Source organism: Hylobates moloch, unplaced genomic scaffold (genome assembly GCF_009828535.3).
Source record: "Hylobates moloch isolate HMO894 unplaced genomic scaffold, HMol_V3 SCAFFOLD_6, whole genome shotgun sequence".
Classification (NCBI taxonomy): Eukaryota; Metazoa; Chordata; class Mammalia; order Primates; family Hylobatidae; genus Hylobates; species Hylobates moloch.
The window spans coordinates 154265850-154284224 of NW_026652281.1; the positions used below are offsets into that span (position 1 = coordinate 154265850).

At 54.3% G+C, this 18375-nt stretch overlaps 1 protein-coding gene across 1 annotated transcript in view; it reads right to left on the reverse strand.

Moving 5' to 3' along the window:
* The window catches only part of CDHR2 (cadherin related family member 2), a 54648-nt gene that overhangs the window by 537 nt on the left and 35736 nt on the right, over positions 1-18375 (reverse strand). The window contains exons 13-31 of the mRNA XM_032158776.2: positions 18128-18283; positions 17884-18045; positions 17583-17644; positions 17069-17312; positions 13788-14027; positions 10487-10556; positions 9731-10336; positions 8743-8814; positions 7894-7943; positions 5635-5786; positions 5380-5488; positions 5202-5290; positions 4669-4737; positions 4485-4562; positions 4330-4390; positions 4129-4253; positions 3489-3602; positions 3329-3409; positions 2416-2473 (exon numbers count right to left, since the gene is read on the reverse strand). Of these exons, the coding sequence (XP_032014667.1) occupies positions 2416-2473; positions 3329-3409; positions 3489-3602; positions 4129-4253; positions 4330-4390; positions 4485-4562; positions 4669-4737; positions 5202-5290; positions 5380-5488; positions 5635-5786; positions 7894-7943; positions 8743-8814; positions 9731-10336; positions 10487-10556; positions 13788-14027; positions 17069-17312; positions 17583-17644; positions 17884-18045; positions 18128-18283 (2598 nt within the window). The remainder of the gene's footprint in view (positions 1-2415; positions 2474-3328; positions 3410-3488; positions 3603-4128; positions 4254-4329; positions 4391-4484; positions 4563-4668; positions 4738-5201; positions 5291-5379; positions 5489-5634; positions 5787-7893; positions 7944-8742; positions 8815-9730; positions 10337-10486; positions 10557-13787; positions 14028-17068; positions 17313-17582; positions 17645-17883; positions 18046-18127; positions 18284-18375) is intronic.

An 18375-nucleotide genomic window follows, 5' to 3' on the forward strand; every position in this document is an offset into this window, starting at 1 on the left:
CCGGCCCAGCGCAGTTCCTGCCCCCTGCACCCCATGGCAGGCACCGTGTGGGTTGAGGTCCATCCATTACCTCAACCACCCACTGAAACCCTCTGAGGGAGGGAACATGTCCTCTCTTCACAGATGTGGAAACTGAGGCTTAGAGAAGAGGGGCGGACCACTGGTCTTGCTGGTTCAAAAGCGTGTCCATGATGTGACACTGCCCTGGTTGAATTTGACGTCTCTTTTTGCTGCCCTCAGAGGGACACTGCCCACAGGCTGGTCCCACCTGCAGTTCATCATGGCACACACTCATCTCTCCTGCCCTTCCTCTTCCACCTCCCCATGCGACATGCTGTGCACGTGCACACATACACACACCCTCCTGTGGAACAGCCAGGCCCCCAAGCTCAGCTGCTCTGCTACAGAGACACCTACAGGGCCAGAGCCCCAGCCACCACCACCCTCCCCAGGGCACTCCAAGGGCTTTTTCCAGACTGGGGCTGTTCTGGTCCCTAGTAAACAGTGGAACATCTGAGGGGCCCCAGAGGGGCTAAGCATTCTGCATGTGTTCCTCAGAGCCCTCAAGACAGACCCCGAGTGGAAAGCTGCAGGCTCAGTGCCACCCACGATAACATGACCTGGTGCCAGAGTCCAAAGACCTGGGTTCTGGTCTGCTCCTGCCCTGCACGCTGTCCCACTTTGAGCAAGTCAGCACCCCTCTCTGGATGTCAATTTCCTTGCTGGTTACTTGGGGAGGTTAGAGTGATAATCTCTCCAGCCACTCACACCTACCACACAGATGTGTGGAGCTTAGACAAGTCAGGGCATCAAGAGATTCCTGGAAAAAGGATCCACCCGCGCCACCCCAGCCATGGGAGAGCAGGGGGCAGACAGCTCCCAAGAAGGCCCCATGCCTCGTGGGCCTGCCCAGAGACCCGCAAAAGACTCACTGCTGCAAGAGGGAGGGCGGAGCCTTGGGCAGCTTCTCAGAAATATAGCAACCCCCTGCCCTCCCAGGACAAAATCTGAGCAATTTTCTGGCTTTGAAGACTTTCTGTGACTTGTCCCCACACCCTCTCCAGACCCTTCTCCTACTTCCCTGCCCCTTCCCAGTCCACAGATCCAGCCACACCTCAGGGGGGGGTCCTTCACTCCACTCCCTGGGGTTTGGAGCAGCATCAGCCTCTGCCACAGGCCATGCACTCCAGCAGACAAGACTGTTCCTTTGCCTCAGTTGCCCAGACATGTTCATTAGAGTTTTGGCCACTAACCATCTCCTAGCATCTACCCAGAGGCCTCCACCGCTGCCTGGCTGCCTGCATTATCACCCACACAGCCATACCTGGGGGCCTGTCTGGAGGCTTCTGTGCTAGATTCCCTGCACCTGTTCTACCTGGGCCCCTGTGCAACATTCTACCATTTTAAAGACCAAGAGAGGTTTTGGTTGACCAAATCTTTCCATGTAAGGAGTCCTCAGGGAAAACAAATTCTGAACCATGAAGTCAGGCTGGGAGCCCCTAGTGGGCAGGGACCCGGCCAAGCCCATAACCCAGACTGGGGGAAAATGTGGGTGGATCCCCCGCAACACCACACACACAGCCTCGGACTATGACAGCTCCAATGGGCCTTAAGCGTCTCCTCCAGAGGTGGCTTTCAAAGTGGGAAGGAGAGAGGGCAGTTCCTTCTGTTTCCAGAGAGCCGCCCCTCCATGTGCAGGACCCACCCCACACTCAGCCCGCTGACCCGCTCCAGCCGTGTCCACCATGCCTGCACCTTAGCACCCCCTGAGCAGCTTTTACAACAGGTCCATGCCCAAGCTCCACGTGGGCCATCAGAATCAGAACTCTTGGTCTTTAAAATGCTAGAATGTTGCACCCACGGACCTGGGCATCAGTATTTTTCAAGAGCTCCTGAGGTGCTTTTACGCAGCAGGCCAGTCTATGAACACTTGATCTCATCCAACCAACTCACCTGTTTAACAGATGGCAGTACTGTTGTTTATTTGAACCCATCTTCTCTCCTTTGCTAGACTATGCTCATTCACCTCTGGATCTCCTTTCCCACCCCCAGCTGGCTTTCCTATAATGGCCATAAAGGGCTGGAAGCAGATTGGTGGGCACTTGTTTGTGCCAAATGGTTCTTATGCCTGCCCTTATTTAATCCTCACAATGGCTCTGCATGGTTGATGTTCCCATCCCCATTTACAGGTGAAAAAACTGAGAAGCAGAGGCAAGAAGTCTCTCAGGGTCACACAGTGAACCAGTGGAGGAGCAGGAATTGGACCCCATTCCAAAGCCACAGGGCTTCCTGGGGCCTGGTGCAGAGAAGCAGAACTGCCCATGTCAGTAGCACGTCCCTTGAGCTCTGTCCTGAACCCCTCCACAGAAGAACCCAAGTTGGAATCTCCAGGCACCAATTTATCCCCCATCTTGCCTTGATTTCCTGACTGTTCTTGTCCACATCCACAGAGTTGTCGTCCAGGGAGTTGACGCTGTAAGAAAGGTGATGGAGCTCAGGTATTGGCAGACCCAGTCCTCCCTTACTGTGCCCAAGAACCACCACCTCCATCACTACCATCACCATCACCACGACTACCACCATCATCACCATCACCACCACCACCGTCATCACAACTACCATCATCACCACCATCACCATCACCTTAACGCCAACATCATCACCACCACCATCATCATTGTCATCACCATGATCACGACCATCACCATCACCGTCACTACCATGACCACCACCATCACCATTGTCATTGCCATCACCATCAACACCATCACCATCACCGTCACTACCATGACCACCACCATCACCATTGTCATCGCCATCACCATCAACACCATCACCACCGTCACCATTGCTACCATTGCTATCACCTCACCACAATCATCACCACCACAACTACCACCACTACCATGACCACCACCATCACCATTGTCATCACCATCACCACCAACACCATCACCATCACCGTCACTACCATGACCACCACCATCACCATTGTCATCACCATCACCACCAACACCATCACCATCACCGTCACTACCATGACCACCACCATCACCATGATCACGACCATCACCATCACTACCATCACCATCACCCACCACCACCACGATAACTGCCACCACTACCATGACCACCACCATCACCATTGTCATCACCATCACCACCAACACCATCACCATCACTACCATGACCACCACCATCACCATTGTCATTGCCATCACCATCAACACCATCACTGCCACCACCAACAACACCATCCTCCTCACCATCACCGTCACTACCTGTACGACCACCACCACCTAGCCTGGCTGTGAGGGGCACGGCTCACCTGACAGAGTCCAAGTCACTGGAGGGAGAGAGGTACTCCAAGCCCAGGTCTTTGTTGGGGAGGTTCAGCATGGGGTTGGCTCTGGAGAGAAAGCCTGGTCAAGTTGCCTGGCCCTCAGCCCCCCACCAGGCCTCTTACCTACCCTTTGACCCCAGCTCACCGCTCAGTGTTGTACATGTTAGTCCCTGGGATGGCGGGGGCTGAGGGCATCACCCCTGCTGCTGTCTTCCTGGCCTCCTTGGCAGCCTTCATAGCTCGAAGCTTCCGGTTGTAGCTGTGGGGAACCGGAAGAGGGGTCACACAGTTGCTGCACACCTATTGTGTCCCCAGTGGAGGCCCTGAGCATGTGGCTTCACAAGATCCTGGGAGGTAAGTGTTAGCTCTATTTTACAGAGGGTAGAAGTAAGAGCCAGAGAAGGCAAGTGATTTGCTGAAGGTCAAATAGCCAGTGACAAGGCTTGAAGTCAAACCCAGATACGGCTGCTGAGTCTACACATGCTGGAAAAAGCTGCAGCATCTATTAAATGCATAGTGTGTGCCAGACGCCTCGCTGGGTGTGAGATGCATGTTACTTCCTTGAGTGCACTGAGGAATCTAGCTAGTGTCATGCCCATTCACAGATGAGGAAACTGAGGCTCAGGGAGGGGAGGTGACTCACCCAAGATCTCGCACTGGGTCACTGGGGAGTGAATGCATGTATACCTGTGCCTAAGCCCCAGCTCTTTCTACCCCCGCCCCCCGATGTCTTGGGTGGTGGGAGAGGGTGAAGGTTGGAGACACGGGGGCAATGGGAGCCGCACCTCTTCCGCACACACACGAAGGCCGTGGTCATGATCACAAGGACCAGCAGCAAAGCCACTCCCAATCCTATGATGACGTTGATGAGCTGATTCGGCAGGTCTGACTCCTGGCTCTCCTGGGAGCCCTGGAGAAAGACGAGTGTGAGGGAGGCTGTGGGGTCCCAGCAGCCCCACCTGCTGCCCCGCCCTGCCCGCGCTCACCAGCACCACCAGCCCCAGCTGCAGCAGCTGCGTCAGCGAGTCCTGATCATTCCGGATCATCCTGGCCACAGAACTCCACTTAGGCCTGAGGGACCTTGGCACACCCCAGGCTTCCTGCTCACCCTCACACCTGCCCCAAGGGCAGCCCCACTCACACGCTCAGCTCATCAAGGGTCAGGGCCGACCCATTGGGGAAGACAAAGTAGGCATCGAGGTAGGAGTGAGGTCGGGCCCTGGAGGGGGACAGAGTTGAAGAGTCAGGAGCCTGGATCACCCATAGGCCCCTCCTGCTACCGCTTCTCCCCCTCACCCCCACCCCCCAGGCCTCTGGGCACTCACCGAGCTGCAGAATCTATGTCCTGAATGTCCACAATGTATACGGTAGTCCTGGTTGCCTGGGTAAGAGCCCTGCAAAGGAGGCAGATGTCACAGAGGCCTGGGGTCTTAGCCTGGGCTTGTGGCCAGGGCTGTGCCAATGGTATTAAGAATTGTGTGAGTGAGAAAGGGCACCTCCTCTGGACAGCTCTGTTGGCTGAGTAGGTAGCATCTCTGTGAAAATTACAAAAGCAAATCCCTTCCTCTGGGGCTGGGCTAATAGCTTAGCAAGCAGAGCGCTTAGTGAGGGCAGTGCACAGCCTTCCCAACTGTACATGGCAGCCTGGTTCCAAGGCCTCCCTCTGCCCTTGGCTGGGTATGGGCTTCTGGGGACATGCGAGAACGTGGTGCAGGTTAAAGTACAGGGTTAAAGACAGGGACAAGGTCAAATGTGGGTCAGGAACAGGACTGAGAGACATCCCATCCAGGTTTTGTTGGGGACCAGGCTCCTACACCCTGTTCTTCCTACCGCTCCCTCCGGGGCTCCCCAGACCTACGCATTAATCGCCTGTCTGTTGGCGCCCACCTCCTCCTTTGGTGTGGAGAACTGCAGCCGCGAGCGGTAACTCTGGTCCACGGTGAAGAGCTGGGAAGGGGGTGCGCAGGAGATGAGGCACCAGGGACCCTGGGGGCTGGCAGAGGGCGTTGGGGGCTGGAGGTGGGACCGGCACTCACATTCAGGGTGGTGGAGGCTTCCAGGAAAGGACCCACGGAAGGTCTGTCCGTGGCCTGGACTGTCACTTGGTAGGTGCCTTGGAGAGTGGAGTCAAGGCTGGTCACTGGCCTGTGGAAGGCGGGGGTGCAGGTCAGTCTTGGAACCCAAGCTGAATCCTCAGGAGCCTTGTAACCTCCAGGATGGGGGACTTACTGCCTGAAAGTTCCTAGCGGGCCCCTCCCCGCAACCTCCCTCCTGGGGCCGCCCACAGTTACTGAATGCTCCCGGTGAACACGTCGGCCTCGGAGGAGGTGAAGATCCAGAAGATACCCTGGAGAGGGATGGTGGCCCCGTCCTTAGAGATGAAGTCTACTCGGAGGATGGAGAACAGGATGACGCCATTGTTCCCTGAATCATCGTCTCTGGCCTGGGAGCAAGAGTGGACAACATCTGGTGGCCTGGCCAGGCCAGGCATCCCTCCACCCCAGCAGGGATCAGAGGCAAGGGTGGCCTGGGAGGCTGGTCCTCAACGTCTCTATCTGCCATCCCCATGCTGCCCCGAATAAGCAAGTGGTTTCAAAAAACAGTGTGCCTGCTCTGCAAATTCAGATTTGGACAAGTCCCTGCCCCTGTTCCCCAACTCTAAACAGATCACTGCCCTAAGTCCCTCACGTGTGGAAAGCCTGCCCTGCTCCCCCCACACCCCTCCACTGCCATACTCTCTCTCTCACACACACACACACTCACACACAGTCTCTCTCACACACACACTCTCACCCTCTCACACACACACGCACACTGTCACACACACTGTCCCTGTCACACACACACTCTCACCCTAACACACTCACACGTACACACACGCACACACACACTCATACCCTCACACACCCTCACACGCACATCCTCTCACACTCTCACATACACTCACACACCTTCTCACACTCACACACTTATCCTGACACACACACTCACATACACTCACACCCTCACTCATGCACTCACCTTCACACACTCAATTCAATTCACACACATTCACACACTGGCACAGTCAGACACACATACATACACACACACCCACAATCACATACTTATACATACCCACACACTGTCACACATATTCACACTCGCTCACCCTTATACACACACGCACACACATTCACACTTAGACACACACTGGCACACACACACAGCAATGCTCAGATTTCCTAAGCACCTCCCCTGGGATCCCTCGTTTCCATGCGGGGAGTACCAATTCCCCTAGTGGACCATGAAGCTGGTTGGGGAGGGGACACAAGCATTTTTATTCATTCTAGTGCCTTTTAGAGAGAAATTTAACCAGCACACAGAGCTTCGAGTTCACCAACGTTACTGTTAAGGATGGGCCAACACCAGTGCTTAAGTCTTAAAAAGGAGTCTATTTAAAGAAAATTGCCGTGGCTAAACTCATGACATTAGAACCAAATTGGCAGAAGATTGGGAAGCTGTCTTAAGGCTTGAAAGTCACACAGTCACTGTCTCTAGCATGAACTTCAACCTAGAGAGGGAGAATTACTAACCCCATTTTACAAGAGGAAGCTGAGGCTCCGAGAGACCCTGTCCTTACACTCAGCTCTAAGTGGGGGAAGGCCAGCCCCGTCCATCTCTTGTACCCATGTCCTTTCCACAGCATAGGGAATGGCACCCACATGCCACCTTCTGGGAACTGCTAGCTTCTTGTTGAACAGGGAAACGGAGTCCCAGAGAGGGGAGGCAGCTCTCCAGGTCAGTAAGAAGCCCAGCCAGGCCCAGCCCTCGGTGGTGTGGGAGGCCTCATCCCCACACGGCATGGCCACCACCCCTAATAAACTTGCCCACATCCAACACCATAAACAGCTGAAAGCCTTTTCATGACTTGGCTCCGATAATTTTTTTTTTTTTTTTTTTTGAGACAGAGTTTCACTCTTGTCGCCCAGGGCTGGAGTGCAATGGCGCGATCTCAACTCACCACAACCTCTGTCTCTCAGGTTCAAGTGACTCTCCTGCCTCAGCCTCCCAAGTAGCTGGGATTATAGGCATGCACCACCACACCTAGCTAATTTTGTATTTTTTAGTAGAGACGGGGTTTCTCCATGTTGGTCAGGCTGGTCGCAAACTCCCGACCTCAGGTGATCCACCTGCCTTGGCCTCCCAAAGTGCTGGGATTACAGGCTTGAGCCACCGCGCCCAGCTGGCTCTGAGAATTATTTAATGACAAGGCACTGGCTTAATTTACAATTAGCTATGAGTTCTCTGTATTACTCAAGAATTCTGGTATAGTAAGAAATATCTAGACTGCAAGTGGTATTTACGGTCATGACATTTTTATGAATGCTACATTTATCACAGTAAAGTTTGATTACATTGATTAGACAGGTGTTGGTTTCCCTTCTGGGGTTTTCTTTTTCATGTCTTGGAGCCCATGTATTTTCTTTCTACCATGAAAGGCCTGAAGGCCTCAGCCCTGTGTCCCCTGGGGCTCATGTGACCAACAAAGGCTGGAGCCAAGAACTTACCCGGACAGAAGCCACCTCCCGGTTGGGCAGCACAAGTTCAGGGATGATCACTGCAGGTGTGAACGGGAACGCGGTCAGCAGGGTCGGGACACTGCCCAGCTGGACCAAGGCTGGCCACGAGCGCAGCTCAGGGCTCATCCCCCTAAACCTGCCCTCAACCTCTCTACCAAAAGAGACCCCCCCATTACAGCCACCACTGGGCCAGTAGTTAGCAAGTCATCCACCTCCCATTGTCACAGGCGAGGTCACAGGCCCACAGGACCATGGGGAAATGGAGGCCCAGAGAGGGAAGGCCTGGCCCAGGGCCAGACATTAGGTCGGGCAGAGCTGAATGAAAACTCCAGTGTTGGCTGGGCGTGGTGGCTCACGCCTATAATCCCAGCACTTTGGGAGGCCAAGGCGGGCAGATCACTTGAGGGCAGGAGTTCGAGACCAGCCTGGCCAACACGATGAAACCCCGTCTCTACTAAAAATACAAAAATTAGCCAGGCGTGGTAGCACCTGCCTGTAGTCCCAGCTACTCGGGAGGCTGAGGCATGAGAATTGCTTGAACCTGGGAGGCGGAGGTTGCAGTGAGCTGAGATCGTACCATTGCACTCCAGTCTGGGCAACAGAGCAAGACTCCGTCTCAAAAAAAAAAAAAAATCAAAAAAAAAAAAAAAAAAAGAAAGAAAAAAGAAAAAAAAAAACTCCAATGTCCTCTCCTATTGCAGCCCTAGGAAGAGGCAGGATCAGAGGCCTTCCCCCCTTTCTAAAGGCCCCCCCGGGGTCCAAGGAGGGTCTGTCAGGGTTGCTCAAAGGTGGCCTCCTGGAGCAGGGGTATGGTGTGTGAACGGGGCTGCTGCTTACCGAAAGTCTTATCCTCAGGCAGAAAATAGGGTGCATTGTCATTCACGTCCTCAATGGTAATGAGGAGGCTTCCTAGGAGACAAGGTCAGCTCGCTTTGTCTCTGGGCAAGAGCTTGACCCAAACAGCCTGGGCCTCAACCCCGTGCCCCACAGCCTCAACCCCGTGCCCCGCAGCCTCAACCCCGTGCCCCGCAGCCTCAACCCTGTGCCCCGCAACCTCAACCCCATGCCCTGCAGTCTCTCTCCCATGTGTTCCCCATGCTCAGTCCCCTTCCTTGCTCCTGACCCAGAATGCCTGCTCAGTCTTCTCTGGCCTGTGTGGGTAGGAGTATCATCCCAGACCTCGGAGTGGATAAGCAGCTTGTCAAAGTCACACAGCAATAGTGCTGGGCCAGGATTGGGCCCAGCCTAGGTAGATCTCACCTATGACATTATACTGACACATTCTAACTATATAAGCTCGTTGTTTAAATGCCCACTTTCTGCCTCAGTTTCATCATCTATAAAATTGGATATGGACCACCTACCCCATGGGTTGTGTGGAAGTGCAAAAATTCTTACAAGGTCCCTGGTTTAGTTCTTGGCTGTCATAAGGACTCAATATATGCTAGTTGTTAATGTGGTTATTATTGCTATTTGGTGTCAGAAGTGGGATACAAGCACACATCTGGCTCTGCAGTGTCATCTTTCTTTCACAGCATCTTGTAAAATAATGGCATTAATTTGATGCTACTGCATGCCAGGCACTGCAATAAATGCCATACATCCATGTTCTCATTGAATCTTCACAGCCAACCCTACTGCCCAACTCTACTGGACAGATGGAGAAACTGAAGCTTGGAGAGGGTTTGGGACTTTCCCAGTATTTGCAGCTGGAAAGGGCTGGAGTTCAGATCTGAGCCCAGACCTTGTGAGTTCCAGCCCAGGGCTCCTTCCCACAGCCCCTAAGCTGTGGCCTGCCAAGCCCTGCAAGGACAGGCTGCCTTACCATTGTTGCTGTAGGCCTCGAAGCCGGGGTCCGTGGCTAGGTCACAGGCCCGCACAACCAGCGTGACCAGGTCACAAGCCTCATAGTCAATGGCTTTGCTCTGGTTGATGTACACAGAGCCGTTGGCTGCCACTGAGAACCAGCTCCAGCACAGGCTGCCCACATCGACCCCAGCCTTGGTGCAGAGAATGTTCACAAGCTGTATCTCCAGCTGGGAGCTGGTGTCCACATCCGAGGCAACCACCACAGCCACCTGGCCGTGCTGTGAGCCATTCTCAGCCACACGGATGCCCCGGAGTGAGGCTACATCCAGGGTGGGGGGATTGTCGTTCACATCTTCCACATTCACGCGGACGTCTACTACGGTCTCACCCCCCTGGGGGTCTGGGTTCTCGGCACTCACTGTCAAGTGGAAGACGGCCTGTGTCTCATAGTCCAGGCTCACGTCCGGGGGCAGCCGGAGGTAGCCCTCAGCCCACCCAGCCCCCAGCACCAAGCCTCGGATCATGAAGTAGTTGGCACCACTCCCTGACAGGCTGAAGCTGATGCGGTTGTTGGCTTCCGTCTGGTCTGCGTCCCAGGCCTTCAGCACGCCCACTAGCACTCCTGTGGACAAGGGGCAGAGCTCGGAAGGACTCCTGGCCCCGCCATCGGAAGCCTCCTCTGCCCTCGCCTATCTTGGAACTCCATGTCCACCCTGACAAAGCCACACTGGGCCCCAGCCCCAGTGTCTCTCCTGGCCCAGGGAGCACGTACCTGGATCCTCCTCCTTCACCGTAAAGTTGTAGCTGGACTGATTGAAGATGGGCAGGTTATCATTGATGTCCTGCAGGCAGAGACAGGTCTGAGTCCCCAGGATCCCATCTCACCCTCCCCAGAGCCAATCTGAGAAACCAATAATCCCTGTGCTGCGAGGCACGGACTCTGCTAGTGCCTCAGACCTCACTGCCCACTTCCCAGATGAGGAAACAGGCTCTGAGAGGAGGGAACTTGCCCAGGGCACACACCTGGGGTTCGGGGACCTACAGTGGGACCTTGGTCTTCCATATCCATCCTCAGGAAGCCCTGCTTGCTTCCTGTTTCTCTGACCACAGCCCAGAACTTGTTCTAGACCCTGCTTTCTGGAAGCACAGTTCTGGGATCCCACCTGCGGCCCTGCCTGGCCCAGCTTGACTCCCATCTCTCGGATTTATTGTGTTGGCACCAATACCATGTCCACAAAGGCTCCAAGGCCCACACTTTCTCTTGTCCCCTCCTGCCCCTGTCCCTCCTGCACACAACTGAGCCCACGACACCAGCTCTGTGCTCAGTCACAGCTGGGCTCCGGAGACCTGCAGAAGCTTAGACCTGCTCCTGCCTCAGACACCAGCTGTTTTTGGCTGTCACCTCTGTGGCCAGCCCTAGCCCACTGGGCACAGCTGGAGCCCTGCAACTATTGTAACAGCCTGGAGGTGACTCCACCCTCCCCTGTGTCCCCTAACACTGGCATGTGCTTGGGGGACGCCCTGAGCACTCCAGCCCTTCCCGGGTTTGTGGGTCACATAACAGGTGTTTTTCTTTTTTTTTTTTGAGACGGAGTCTGGCTCTGTCGCCCAGGCTGGAGTGCGGTGGCGCCATCTCCGCTCACTGCAAGCTCCGCCTCCTGGGTTCACGCCATTCTCCTGCCTCAGCCTCCCGAGTACCTGGGACTACAGGCGCCCACCAACACGCCCAGCTAATTTTTTGTATTTTTAGTAGAGATGGGGTTTCACCGTGTTAGCCAGGATGGTCTCGATCTCCTGACCTCGTAATCCACCCGCCTCGGCCTCCCAAAGTGCTGGGATTACAGGCGTGAGCCACCGTGCCCAGCCAACAGGTGTTTGTTTTTCTGAATAACCCTAGAATGAACATTTGGAAGACAACATTCTTGCACCTTAGCTAGATGTCTTTTCTGCTGCTAATTTCCCAGAAATGACATCACTGGCTCCACACACAAGACCAGCTGCATTCTCAAGGTCACCCTAACTCACAGGAGTGGCTAAGAGCACTGAGTCACATCTTGCTCCACCTCTGCCTCATGTGTGACCTTAACCTCTCTGGACTTCAGTGTCCTCATCTGCAAAATGGGGTAGTAGTCCCCACTAATAGGGCAATTGTGAGGACTGCTCACAGGGGTGAAGAAACCTGTTCACTCAGGAAATGAAGTTCTCTCTTTGCAGCCCTCCCACCCCAAGGACAACCAGCAAGTCCTCATTCTGCTTTGGTTTCTTGATTTCTGAGGTCTCACTCTCTGATCCTTGTGTGAAAATGGCACATCCCAATCCAGGGGACACAGGGCTGCTGTGTGCAGTGGTGCAGGCTGTGCACTGCACAACCCTATGGGGTGCCATCCACATCACAGACACGGCAGAGGTGCACATTTGTTACAATACTGTTCCAGAGGAAGGTGCCTTGTGGGCTGGTGGCAGCTTTAGAACCAGACAGATTGGAGTCAAAACCCCATTTTGTGACCCCCAGGCAAGGTACTGAACCTCTCTGTGCCTCAGTTTCTTTTTTTGAGACAGGGTCTTGCTCTGTCTCACAGGCTGGATTGCAGTGGCATGATCATAGCTCACTGCAGCCTCAACCTCCTGGGCTGAAATGGTCCACCTGCCTCAGCCTTCCAAGTAGCTGGGTCTTCAGGTACATGCCACCATGCCTGGCTAATTTTTTATTTTTGTAGAGATGGGGTCTCACTATGTTGCCCAGTCCAGTCTCGAACTCCTGGGCTCAAGCAATCCTCTCACCTTGGCCTCCCAAAGTACCGAGGTTTTTGGCATGAGCCACCGCACCCAGGCCTGCCTTGGTTGCTCGATCAATAAAATGGTAATAAGCCGGGCTCAGTGACGTCTGCCTGTAATCCCAGCATTTTGCGAGGCTGAGTTGAGAGGATCGCTTGAGGCCAACAGTTCAAAATTGGCCTGGACAAAAGTGAGACTCTGTTTCTATGAAAAATAAATTTTAAAAATTAGCCAAATTAGCCAGGCATGGTGGCACGCATCTTTAGTCTTAGCTACTTAGGAGGCCAAGGCGGGTGGATCGCTTGAGCTCGGGAGTTCAAGACCAGCCTGGGCAACATGGAAAAACCCCGTCTCTATAAAAACAAAAAAATTAACCAGGCATGGTGGCATGTGCCTATAGTCCCAATTACTCAGGAGGCTGAGGCAGGAGGATTGCTTGAGCCTGGGAGGTTGAGTCTGCAGTGAGCCATGATGGCACTATTGCACTCCAGACTGGGTGACAAAGGGAGACCCTGTCTCAAAAATAAATAAATCAATAGATAAATAAATAAAAACATTCGGCCGGGCGCGGTGGCTCACGCCTGTAATCCCAGCACTTTGGGAGGCCGAGGCGGGCGGATCACGAGGTCAGGAGATCGAGACCATCCTGGGTAACACGGTGAAACCCCGTCTCTACTAAAAATACAAAAAATTAGCCGGGCGTGTTGGCGGGTGCCTGTAGTCCCAGCTACTCGGGAGGCTGAGGCAGGAGAATGGTGTGAACCCGGGAGGCGGAGCTTGCAGTGAGCCGAGATCGCGCCACTGCACTCCAGCCTGGGGGACAAAGACTCCGTCTCAAAAAAAAAAAGAAAAAGAAAGAAAGATAAATAAATAAAAACAAAATGGTAATAACCAGCCCGACCCTGGGGGGTGCCCTGATGTGCAGTAGACACCAGCAATGCTGATTTTCACCCGTTCCCTTTGCTTTTCAATAGTGGCAGGGAGACAGGAGGGTTTCAGGTGGGACTTTGTGAGTGACAATTAGAGCTGATATTTACTGATACTGTCTATAGGTCAGGCACTCTACCAAGCACTTTCCATTCATTAACTCACTTAATCTTTAACCTTTTTCACTCGCATTTTATAGACAAGGAGCCTGAGTGCCTAGGGAGGTTGACTAATTGCCTGGGGCCATACGAGAGAACGGGATTGTAACACAGGCAGGCTGGCTGCAGAGGGCAGAAGTGTGACTCAAGCTGGAGGGGCTGGCCATCGGCTTGGGAACCCCCCGGGCCCATCCTGGCTAAGCCAGGCCTTACCTCCACAGTGATGGTGACGTTGACCTTGGTGCTGAGGACAGGCTCACCGCAGTCAGATACAAGTACTGTCAGCCCAATGCGGCCCCCCAGGGCGGGGTCGATGGCCTCTCTGTCCAGGGGCCCCAGGTTTCTGAGGAGCCCTGTGTCAGGATCCAAGGAGAAGTTGTGGCTGTAGGGGCCAGGCAGCAGGCTGAAGAGCAGACGGCTGTTGTTGGTGCCCGGCTCATCATTGTCGTGGGCCTGTGCAGGTAAGCGGGGGTTGGCCATCGGCCATCGGCATTCTCAGCCCCCAGCCCCTCCAATGCAGCCGGACCCTCCTCTCCAGCACTGGCCTACGCAGGCAGTAATCAGGCCTGGAGCCAGTGGGCCCATCTCCCAGCCCCAGTTTCCCATCTAAGAGGCTCAGGTCAGCAGTTTGCAAGAGCTTCTGAGATCTTCAGCGCTGAGGCCATTCTTTCATCTCACAAACGGCCACTGTGGACCCGTGTGCCCAGCTCTGTTCCAGGTGCAAAGAAAGGATAGAGCCGTCATCAAGACAGGCCCTTTTGCTACTGATATTCTAGCAGGAAGGGACACAGGGGGGCAGGAAATTGTAGACATTCAAAGAAAGTTTTAAACTCCTAAGTGTGAAGTCCAGCAAGATTCTCATTTTCTCATAATGACTATTTCAGTGCTATATACATATTTTTTCTTTTTTCTTTTTTCTTTCATACAGTTTCGCTCTTGTTGCCCAGGCTGGAGTGCAATGGTGCGATCTCTCTTGCTCCCTGCAAACTCCTCCTCCTGGGTTCAAGCGATTCTTCTGCCTCAGCCTCCTAAGTAGCTGGGATTACAGGCACCCGCCACCATACCAGGCTAATTTTTTGTATTTTTTAGTAGAGATGGGGTTTCACCATGTTGGCCAGGCTGGTCTTGAACTCCTAACCTCAGATGATCCACCCGCCTCAGCTTCCCAAAGTGCTGGGATTACATATAGGCATGAGGCACCATGTTTGGCCTTTCTTTTGTTTTCTTTTGTTTTGTTTTGTTTTCTCTTTTGTTTTCCTTTCTTTTCTTTTGAGGTGGAGTCTCGCTCTGTTGCCCAGAGTGGAGTGCAGTGGCATGATCTCAGCTCACTGCAGCTTCCAATTCCTGGATTCAAGTGATTCTCCTGCCTCAGCCTCCCAAGTAGCTGGGATTACAGGCATGCACCACCACACCCAGCTAATTTTTGTAATTTTAGTAGAGATGGGGTTTCGCTATGTTGGCCAGGCTGGTTTCGAACTCCTGACCTCAAGTGATCCACCCACCTCGGCCTCCCAAAGTGCTGGGATTACAGGTGTGAGCCACCGTGCCGGGCCGTCAGTGCTATATGTTTTAAATAGCTGATTCTTCACCCACTTTGTATGTCTGTGAGTGCGTGTGTGAGTGTATGAGTGTGTGTGTGTGTGTGTGTCAGTGTGTGTGTGTGTGTGTGTGTGTGTGTGTGTGTTCCTGCCCTGCCAGGGCCCTGAAGATGTGCTTGGTTTGTCTTTGGGGTGAACTAGCGTGGATAACACAGCGGGTTCCTCTGTGCTGCCAGGCCTTTGCAGGTTCTGTTCCCTCACCCCGGTGCCCCCCGCACCTTCCATGCCTGACTCCAGGCCAGGTTGGCGCTTTCTCTGGGCCTCAGCATGGCACAGGTGACACCGCTGGGTGACTGTCTGATGCCCTCTTCCTAACTGGGAGCTGCCTGGGGGCAGGAATGGTGGTGGACTCATCTCTGAGGACCCAGGGCCCAGCCAAAGACTGGGTAAGTGCTCAGCAAACGTGGCCTTGAATCCAGAGTGGGACCACTCGGACTCAACCAATTCTTTCCTTCCTCCCAGCCGGTCTCCAGCTTCAGCTCCTCCATTTCATTCTGCTGGGACCTTGTTTATTACATGTATCCTTTGAAAGCAGCTGGAGATGTTTTTGTTTTTTCCAAAAGCCTGATCCTGTCTGCTCATGCCTTGGTGCCCTGAACTCAGGCCAGTTAATTCATCAAGTGCTTCCTGGGGCTCACGCTGCGCACCACGGTTACATCAGCCGACCGGAAATGCTCCTGCCCCAAGGAGCTCACAGACCAGGGGAGAAGTGCCAAGCAGGAAGGAGGGAAGGCCAAGGCTTCAGGGCCAGAGAGGTCTCGGCTGCAGCCCCAGCGCCATCATTTACTGGCTGTGTAACCACAGAAAATCACTTAACCTTTCTGAGCCTGTTGTCTCCCGCGGAATGGGAACTATTAGACCACCTGCTTCAAAAGCTGGTCAAGAGATCAGGGATAGGAACACGCTCTGGAAACTACACAGTCCTGGGAAGATGGGAGGACTCTGTGGCCACCAGATTGTCACTCTGAGGACCTGGTTTCTCACTTCTCACAAGACGCCTCAGGGGCGAAGCTTCCGAACTCCTCAGGACGAGGGAGGAATCTCCTCCCTGGTGTTTCTCTGGAGCCACAAGTGGGTTTTTATCTCATGAACTCTGTGAACCTGGCCACTGTTCTCATTTCCCTTTTTGCTTTGGCCACCATGAAGCTCAGATCAGAATTTGCAGCTCGCCGGGCGCGGTGGCTCACGCTTGTAATCCCAGCACTTTGGGAGGCCGAGGCGGGCGGATCACGAGGTCAGGAGATCGAGACCACGGTGAAACCCCGTCTCTACTAAAAATACAAAAAATTAGCCGGGCGTGGTGGCGGGCGCCTGTAGTCCCAGCTACTCGGAGAGGCTGAGGCAGGAGAATGGCGTGAACCCGGGAGGCGGAGCTTGCAGTGAGCCGAGATCGCGCCACTGCACTCCAGCCTGGGCGACAGAGCGAGACTCCGTCTCAAAAAAAAAAAAAAAAAAAGAATTTGCAGCTCACTCCAAGCAGTTCTATAGCACTGGGTTCTAATTTTACCTTTGTGCCCTTTAACGAATGCCATCTTTATTTTCTCTTTTTTCTTATTTCTTTCATATTTTAATCTTACTATTTATCTAAGCCACCTCAAGTCCTTTTTGGAGTGGGGCAGGTGGGTAAACAAAAAAGAAGTGTATGTTTTTGAGGGATTGCTCTGTGGCAGGCCCCGTGCTGAGCTCCTCACACAAGTCATTAAATTATTCCCCAATGACCCTGAGAGTAAGGCTATAATTTTCTTCATTTCCTGAGAGGAAACAGAGACTCTGAATGACTGTCTCAGAGCCACACGGCGGAGCCCCGACTTTACCCGGGGCCGGCATGCCCACAGAGCAGGCTTGGTCCCCTCCTTGGTCCCCTGCCTCACCCACCAGGTCCAGGCAGGCTCACACCTGGATGGTCACGGAGACATTGCCCTCCTCCTCCTGGACGAAGATGTTGTAGGAGCCGCTAACCACAGGCGCGTTGTCGTTGATGTCCAGCAGGTGGATCTGCAGTGTGGTGGAGGAGGACAGGTTCCCGCCGTCTGTGGCTTGCAGCGTCAGGTAGTACACGGCCTGGCTCTCCCGGTCCAGCAGCTCACCGTTCCTCACCGTCACCGTCCCTGAGACGGGATCCACTTGGAAGAGGTCTGCCCTGCTCAGAGGGGCCAGGTTCAGCAAATAGAGACACAGGATGCCCATTTCAGCGTGAATTTCAGATAATACAACAACAAATATTTCAGCATGTCCCATGCAGTTTATGCAACATATTCATCATTTTAAAAAATCATTCCTTGTTTATCTGAAATTGAAATGTAACTGAGTGCCTTCGGTCTTCCCCAGCTATTCTATCTCAGCGGAGAGGCAGAGAGGTGGGCCTGGGCCCTGCTCACCCACCTGCCCACGGCCCACCCTGAGCCCTTACCCATTTCCGGGGAGCAGGCTGTAGGTAATTTGGCCCCACGCGCCCGTGTCTGGGTCCGTGGCCTGTGAGGCAGAGACACGGCAGGGTGCTGTGTGGAGGCGATGCACGCACCGCCACGCATGCAACTGGTGGGGACAGAGCTGTCGTGCTTCCTGACACCAAGGGAGAATCCCCAGCACACTCAGATTCACTCGTGGCCACCCCCATCTCACACATACACACACTCACACACACTCTCACACTCACACATGCATGCCCGCTTGCTGGGACCCCAGAGCCCCACTGTGTCCACATCACTCACGTGGATGCTGTCGGTGACCACAGAGCCGGTGGCGCTGTGCTCCGGCACCGTGAGGACGTACAAACTCTGGGGAAATGTGGGCCTGTGGTCATTAATGTCTCTAAGGTGGATGGTCACCATGGCGATGGAGAAGTTCTGGCTGACGGAGTCTGTGGCCACAACCTGGGGGCAGGGGAGGAGGCAGCAGCTGTGGGGCCCAAGTGCCCCTCGGCTTCTGCCCCCGGCACCCCAGAGCAGCCCTCACCTGCACCGCCATCACCGTCTGCCTCTCGTAGTCCACCAGCGCGGACACTCTCACCAGCACCTGAACGGAGGCTGAGCCCGCTGCCCGCTCCGGGGAGACGCTGAAGGCTTCTGCGTCGGGGCCCCCCAGTGACAACAGGAAGGTGCCATTGCTGCCCTGTAAAGGTGGGCTGTCTAGCAGGGACCTGTCCCCCTGCTCTGCCCACCTGCATCTTCCCCCAGTCCCCAGGCTCCTATCTCTGGACGCCC